Genomic DNA, 7,995 nt, shown 5'->3' with positions numbered 1-7,995 from the left:
GTCCACTCAGGAGCCCCCTGGACGCCCCATCCCAGGTTCCCCCTGAGTCACAGGCAGAGATTCGAAGATCAGGCTGCAAACCCACACGCCGGCTCCCAAATGTCCCCCCACTGCCCACCCGCCTCGACCCTATAAAGAGGAGGTCCCCCCCAATCCCTTCGGCAGCCTCCTCCCTGCCTCTCTAGACCTTAATTCTGTGTCAGACACGTGCTCACCGCTGGGGACACATCAGAGAACGAGGCAGAAGACTCCTGCCCTCACCGGGATCCCGGTCTGTCTGGCAGGACACACGGACAACAAACACACAGAAAGGACCCTTTTGAGGTCTGGCAAAGGATCGCAAGACAAGAAAACGGGGCCACGTAGGGACAGTGATGGGAAGGCGGTGGCGTGTGAGTTTCCGATCGGCTGCTGCAACAAATGACCACAAATTCAGAGCCTTAAGACAACACACATTTATTATCCTCTAGTTCTGGGGGTCAGAGGGCTAACATGAGTGGGCACGGCTGGCCCCTTCTGCAGGATCCCGGGCGGGGAATCCATTTGCTCGATTTTTCCAGCTCCCAGAAGCCCCTGCGATACTTGGCTCGTGGCCTCGCATCACTCTGGCGTCAGCTTCCACGGTCACATCCCCTTCCCTCTCTCCCTCTCACCCTCCCGCCTCCCCCTTGTAAGGACCGCAGGAATGATCTTGGGGCCGCTTGAATGATTCAAGGTGAGCCTCCTTGATGTTTACCAACTTAAAGATCATTCCTCTTCAAGGAGCCTCATGATTCTTAATTTCATCACATCCGCAAAGTCCCTTTTGCTGGGTGAGGCACCCTATTCCCAGGTTCTGGGGGTTTAGGACGTGGACATCTTGGGGGGCCTGTTATTCCTCCTGCCATGGAGGAGGTGGTCAGGGAAGGCTTCTCGGAGGAGGTGACTGTTGCGTTGAGACCTGAGCAAAATCCACACACAAGCCCATGGATTCTCTCTGACCTCCAGGGCCTGGCTGCTTTGCCCCCTCCCCAGAGAAATCTTCCCAGACAAACTCATGTCCCGTTTGTGTCCACCCACAGTGGGACTCACATCGGGGCAGCTTTGGAGGAGCGTGGGTGAGCCAGTCTGCTGAACTGAAGGGATCCCACTGTCCCATCCCCGGCAGGACCCCCGCCCCCCCAACCCCAACTCCCCCAGCCCCGGTCTCTTCCTCTGGTCCAGCCCTGACCCATCCAAGGGAGTGAGGCTTCCCTGTCTATTTGTCGTGCTGTATCCTCTCCTCTCAGGAAGGGAGGAAGCGTCTTGACCCCAATGACAATGATCCTTCTCTAATGAAACAATAAAAAATATCTCACATTCACAGTTCACAAAGCTGGCACTGTAGTCTAAGGAGGGGAACATCCCCATTTCACACATCGAGAAACTGAGGCTCAGAGAGGCAAAGTCACTTGTCCAAGGCCGCCCAGCAACTCGGCAGCAGCAAACCCAGGCCAGTCGGGTCCCATCCACCCTTGAGTGGCAGCAGTGGGGGGAGGATGTCAAGGACCCAGCCCCCTCTTTGGTGGGGGGAGCTGGGCAGACCCCACTACTTGCCCGGGGTCACAGAGGCCGTGGCGGGAAGACTCCAGTCGCTCAATTCCCCATAGTCGATGAGGTCCTGAGCAGCCACCTGGATGCAGTACCTGGCTTTGGGCCTCACAGCCCGGAGGGTGAAGGATGTGGCTTCGATGGGCCCCACCTGAGAGCAGACAGAGGGCGGGGTCAGCGGGGACCAGGAGGCCGGGAGGGGCCGCCATGCGCAGCCCCCTCCACGTCAGGTTCCCCCTGATCCCCGCCTGTATGGCCTTCCCTGCTTGGCCCCGGAGCCGCCTCCTCCAGGAGTCCTTCCTGGACCACACCAGCCCCTTGGGATGTCTCAGCGGTGAGCCGCCACTCACCAGGACTGCCATCCCCAACAGCCCCGTCCTGACTCTGGACCCCCGACCACCCCCTTCTCCACGTCCCCCACTCAGGGCCTCTCTCCCGGCCCTAGATCATCGCAGGGCCAGGCACCCACAACCAGGGACCACTCCCGTAGCCCGGAGGCCATTCACCCTGCCCCGCCTTTCCCACGGAAACGCCCGCCTCCCACTCTGCTTCTCCTCCACCGGGCCCTCCTTTCCTTCCGGGTCCCCATCCTCCTCAGGATGTCCCAGTCCAGCCCCCACAGGCAGCGCCCTAACCCCAGGTCTCAGTAGCTCCCTTCCCTGCTCCACCCGAGCTGTCCCCATAGCAGCCGGACGTGGCTCTTGAAGTTTCAAATTTAGATGAATTAATCGTTGCACAGCTTTGCAATACACTCTCACGCCCTTTAAAACGGTGCGTTTTCTGGCCTGCGAGTTCTATCTCAATTTAACAATTGCAATTTTTTAAATTAAGGGACACTAAATAAAATTTGAAAGCTGATTCATCGGCCACCTGCCACATTGCAATCGCTGGGCAGTCACGCTTGGCCGGTGGCTACCATTTTGGACATGCGGATGCAGAATATTTCCGCTGTCGCAGAAAGTTCTAGAGACGGGCTGCAGAAGGCTAAACTCTGCAGACTCGGCTCTTCATCCCGGCATCTGAGGCTGCCCGGGACACAGCTGACTTTCCCAGATGCTCCCTGGCTCCCTAACTTTATGGTTTCTTTTTTTTAAGAATTTTAAAGAATATATGTTGTTTTCAATCGAGGCAAAATTCACATCGCATAAAATTAACCATTCTGAAGTGGACAATTCAATGGCAGTTAGGGTATTCCCAATGTCTACCTAGTTCTAGAACATTCCATCACCCCAGAAGAAGCCCCGTCTGTCCCCATCAGCGGTCACCCCCACCCCCTCCCCAGCCCCTGGCCCCCACGAGCCCGCTCTCTGTCTGTGGATCTGCCTGTTCTGGACGTTTCCCGTCAATGAGGTCACACGCCGTGTGTCCTTCTGTGTCTGCTTCTCTCCCTGAGCGTCGTGTGTGCAGGTCCGTCAGTGTGCGGCTGTGTCAGGGCCTCGCTCCTTTTCACAGCTGTGTAATATTCCAGCGTGTGGCTGGACCATGTTGTGTTTATCTATTCCCCTGTGGATGGACACTTGGGTGGTTTCCACCCTTTGGCTGCTGTGAGCCATGCTGCTGTGGCCACGTGTGCACAGGCATTTGTCTGAGTCCCTGTTTCCGATTCCCCAGGAGTGGCATTGCCAGCTGCCTTTACGTTGCACACGAGCAACCGGAAGCTGCGTTCGAAGCCCCAGAACACCTCTGCACACGCTGTTCCCTCTGCCGGGGAACCGCGCTCTCCGGCCTCCCCTCATCCCGCTCACCTGGCGGAAGCGGGCGGACCCGTGACGCTTGTAGCGGATTCGGTACTTGAGGGAGAAGATCTCCGGGAGGGGCCAGGACTGGGGAGGCTCCCACTGCACCCACAGCCGCTGCCCTGGGAGGGGGCTCAGGCGCACACCTCTCGGAGGGTCTGGTTTGACTGATGGACAAGCAGGGGGCAGGATCAGCAGACAGCAGGCTCATTCATTCATTCATTCATTCATTCATTCAACAACCAACAAATATTACAGAGAGTCTTCTGAGTGTCCACCAATGTCCTGGACCCTGGGATGCAGCAGTGACCGACACAACCCAACCCCCATCCTCTGGGAGCTCAGTTCATCCAGGCAGAAGACAAGACACAAGAAGCAAAGCGGGAGGTCACAAACAGTGGGGGAAAGTTCGAGAGTGCAAGGAGGGGAGTGGGTCGCAGTGTTTTTCTGTCATAATTCACATGCCACAAGGTCATCCTTTCAAAATGGACAGTTCAGTGGTTTTTGGTAAATTCACAGGGTTGTGCAACCATCACCACTGTTTAATCCAGAACATTCCATCACCCCAAAATGAAACCCTGTCCCCATCAGCAGTCACCCCCACCCCTCCCCAGCCCCTGGCCCCCATGAGCCCGCTCTCTGTCTGTGGATCTGCCTGTTCTGGACGTTTCCCGTCCATGGGGTCACACGCCGTGTGTCCTTCTGTGTCTGCTTCTCTCCCTGAGTGTCGTGTGTGCAGGTCCATCCACATGTGGCTGTGTCGGGGCCTCGCTCCTCTTCATGGCTGTGTAATATTCCAGCATGTGGCTGGACCACGCTGTGTGGACCCATCACCCACTGATGGGCATTTGGTTGTTTCCACATTTTGGTTACCGTGAATAACGTTGCTATGAACATTCGTGTAACCATTTTTGTGGACATGTTGTCATCTCTCTTAGGCACATACCCGGAACTGGAATTGCTGGGTTATATGATGACTTGTGTTTAACTCATGGACAGCCACACTGTTTTTTAGCAACCACCAGCAACATATGAGGGTTTGGAATTTTCACTAACGTGTGTGGGGAGGCCTCACTGAGGAGAAGCTATCAGAGGAGAGAAGTGAAGGAGGTGAGGGAGCAACTCAGACGGAGATTTGGGAGAATAGCATCCCAGGCAGAGGGCACAGCCCATACAAAGGCCCTGGGGCAGGCCTGGGCCTGGCATGTGGGAGGAAAAGTGAGGAAGCCCGAGTGGCTGGAGCAGAGGGAGGAGGGGGAGAGAGGGAGGAGGGAGGGCAGGGAGGGGATGAGGCAGGTCATGCGGGGCCTGGGGGGCGCGGGGAGGACTCAGCTTCTCCCCCAAAGAAGGGGGAGCCTGGAGGGCTGCAGGCAGAGGAGGGCAGGACCGACTCAGGGGCTCCCCGGCGCCCTCTGGTGGCCGCTTCAGGGAGGACAGACTGTGGGGGCGACGGCAGGAGCTGGGGACCACGGGTGGAGGTGATGACCGGGCTGGACCAAGTGGGGACTCAACAGGATCCAGGACTGATGGACAGGCCTGGGTGACAGGTAGGAGGTGGGGGCGGTGAGAGAGAGAGGCAGGAGCAGGAGCAAGCTGGTGGCCCTCCGCCCCCACCCCCAGCGCCCCACTTACTGATGTGCTCCGGGACAAAGGGCACAAAGCTGCTGCTGACGCCCCAGGGGTGGACGGCCGTGACGTTGAGCACGTAGGGCACCATGGAGAACATCTGGATGTCCGGGACGGTGCAGCTGGTGGCCTCTGGCGTGGGCTGCAGGCAGGGCCGGCTCTCCCCGTGGGCGGCCACACCGAGCCTGGACACAGGGTGGGCGCTGTGAGGGCCTGTGCCCTGGACCCCGAGTGGGGACAGCAGCCAAGAAGCCGCTGGCCGGGGTCCTGCTCGTGGCTCTGTGACCCTGGGGGAGGCGCTTGCCCCACATGACAGAGCCTGGAGGACCAGAGTCCCAGCCTTGGAATTCCAACATTCCAAGGGCTGCGGATTCACGGACTCTGGAATCTGGAATAATGGGACTCTAATTTTCTCCATTTCTGAGGCCCTGAGATTTCTGACTTTAGAGAGTCAAGCTCAGCACCATCCACAGAAACTTTCCACGACCATCAAAACATTGTTTCTGCGTTGGATGTAGCAGCTGCCAGCTGCGTGTGACTCTTGGGCCCTTGAAACGTGGCTCGTGCAACTGAGCGTGACTTTTGCACTTAATTTATTTTATCCAACCTAAATGTCACCTTTCTGGCTACCAGAAAACTTGGATAAATTCTCCAGAGCAAATCGATTGTGCGGATCTATTTCTCCAACCTTAAATTTTAGGAAATCTAATCAGAGACCGAGTTTCCGGGCAAAAGCGTAGCGTCTGAATTGAAATGTGCCACATGCGTAAAACACATAGGGAATTTCGAAGACTTAGTATAAAAAGAGAGAATGTAAGCTAGCTCATTAATTTTTAAAATATTGATGACATGTGGACGTGATAACAGTTTAGATATTCAGATTCAATGATAGTAACTCCTATTATAAATTTAAATATAGAAATCGTAGATAAGCATGGGAAGTTACATTACACTCAGTCATACTCAAGGATAAATATTTGGGATAGGTAGATGTTTAAATAAAATATTAAAATGAACGTCACCCATTTCTTTTCACTTTTTTAACTTGGCTTCTAGAAAGTTCTAAACAACTCACATGGCATGCAGTATGTATTTTAGGAAGTGTGTTTCTACTGGACGGCACCGCTCTAGACCTCTGAGGGTTTCGGTTCATGCTGAGTCTGCGGGTGTCCTGATTCTAGGGGGTCAGCCCGAGTGTGGGGTCCCCAGGAAGCCCCCCAGCTCTCTGACCTGTACGTGGCAATGAACGACGTGGGCGCGGTGGAGTTTGCAGCAGGTGGCAGCGTCCAGGAGCAATCCACGGCGATGGGGTACCTAGAAGCCCAGCAACGCACCCTGGGCTGGCCCGGAGCTGCCCGATCCCGAGGAGGGGAAGAGGCAGGATGGTGAGTTTCTGATTTACCCCAGATTGCAACGCCCTACTGTGTGCTTGCCCCCACCCGGCTGCCAGCCAAGGCCAGGCACACAGTAGGTGCCTAATAAAGGTTTGTGGAGTGAATGAAAGGCACCTCCATTGTCTCTCACCCCCACTACAACCCACCAAGGCAGGACTCTGAGCCCATCTCCAGGTGGGGAAACTGAGGCTTAAGGAAACAAGGAGGGGACCTGGGGGGCGGGGGACCCTGGTGGGAGGGAGATATTTTATTGTGTCTCCTCTTTGCAATAGTTTTGTTTTGAAGCACGTGAAATGAATGCATGCAATTAAAATTTCTTTCTACCCATCATCTATCTATCTATCATCTGTGTCTATCATCTATCTGTTTATCTATCCACACATCCATCTCCCTGTCTATCATCCTTCTATCTTTCCAAGCTGTGGCTTCCTGGTGTCACTGGGGGCAGGCCTCTTTCTCTCTGGGCCTCAGTTTCCCCATCCATGCAATGCAATGGTAACCCACTCCCACCCATGAGCATACAGTAGGTGTGTGAGCTCCCACCCTGCTCGAGAATGCTCCCTGGCAGACAAAGTCCAGTCCCCAGATAATGTCCCTCTGCCCAGGCCCCCCAGCCCCCGGGGGCCCCACACACCTTCTGTCCCACGGCAGAGCGAGCAGCCAGCCCAAAGGGCGAGGACCAGGAGAAGTCTCAGGGCCATGGCTCCGGCGGACTGCGTCCTCAGAGACTTTCGAGGTTCAGGCAGAGGACTCAGGACCTGCCTCGGGGGAAGCCCAGCCCCTGGTCAAGGCCCCCCACGTCCCCTCCCCGGGTCTGACTCACTGGTGGAGCAGCCCCCGGTCCCTTCGCCGGCCACCCCCCCGGCGCAGGCGTGGAAGGCCCCGAGGGTGGGGGCGGGGAGAGGAGGCCACGAAAGAGAGAAGTGGGGACCCCGTGGCCTTTCCCAGAACAGCCTGTCCGTCAGTCCTTCCTTCCGGCTGCAGTGAGGAGGGGAAACCCCGGGGAGGGGGACAATGACATAGAGAAAGAGAAGGGGACAGCCAGCAGCGGGACCGAGAGAGACAGAGACGGAGAGAGACAGGGAGAGAGACAGAGATAGAGACAGAGATAGATGTAGAGAGAGATACAATAGAGAGACAAGAGAGAGACAGACGTAGAGAGAGACAGGAAGAGATAGAGAGACAGTGAGATAGAGATATAGAGAGACAGAGAGACAGGGAGAGACGGAAAGAGACAGAGAGAGATAGAGACACAGAGACAAGAGAGAGACAGAGATAGAGGCAGGGAGAGAGAGATGAGAGATGGAGAGAGAGACAGATGGACAAAGAGGGAGGGGTAGAGACCGAGACCCAGAGACAGAGAAATGAAGGGACCAGAGATATGCAGGCACGGCCACACAGCCGCCCGGTCACTCACCGGCCGCAGCGACGGGGACCCACCCTGGCCAGCCGCCCTCCACACTCCAAGCCCCGCCAGGTCATGTGCCAGTCCTGGACGCCCAAGGAAACCCCCAGGGACGGGCTGGACGGGCGGGGGGATCACGGCGCGCTCCCCTCCCCCCGGAGCCGGGAAGAGCCCGGAACTGCCAGGGGATTTCGGGGGATTCGCCCAGGGGCCGGCCGGGCTCAAGGGGAGAAATGAGGCAGCCTCGCGTGCATGCTCGCTCGGA

The 7,995-nt window shown here is 56.7% G+C and overlaps 1 protein-coding gene across 2 annotated transcripts; it reads right to left on the bottom strand.

The window, feature by feature from the left end:
- Window positions 1-441: 441 nt before the first annotated feature.
- On the bottom strand, window positions 442-7,877 carry EBI3 (Epstein-Barr virus induced 3). 2 transcript variants are annotated; one of them, XM_070491729.1, is made up of 7 exons: window positions 7,743-7,877; window positions 6,960-7,083; window positions 6,162-6,282; window positions 4,938-5,116; window positions 3,315-3,472; window positions 1,576-1,720; window positions 442-1,310 (listed from the first exon to the last, which is right to left on the bottom strand). In XM_070491729.1, the coding sequence occupies exons 2-7, from the start codon at window positions 7,024-7,026 to the stop codon at window positions 844-846; spliced, it is 1,137 nt and encodes a 378-aa protein (XP_070347830.1). In that variant the 5' UTR covers window positions 7,027-7,083; window positions 7,743-7,877; the 3' UTR covers window positions 442-843. The 2 variants fall into 2 exon arrangements, with proteins under 2 accessions (XP_070347830.1, XP_014698587.3); XM_014843101.3 differs by lacking the exon at window positions 7,743-7,877 and having other exon boundaries at window positions 1,177-1,720; window positions 6,960-7,482.
- Window positions 7,878-7,995: the final 118 nt, after the last annotated feature.

The sequence above is a fragment of the Equus asinus genome, chromosome 20, assembly GCF_041296235.1.
Source record: "Equus asinus isolate D_3611 breed Donkey chromosome 20, EquAss-T2T_v2, whole genome shotgun sequence".
Classification (NCBI taxonomy): domain Eukaryota; kingdom Metazoa; phylum Chordata; class Mammalia; order Perissodactyla; family Equidae; genus Equus; species Equus asinus.
This window is presented reverse-complemented; position numbering and strand designations above follow the sequence as displayed.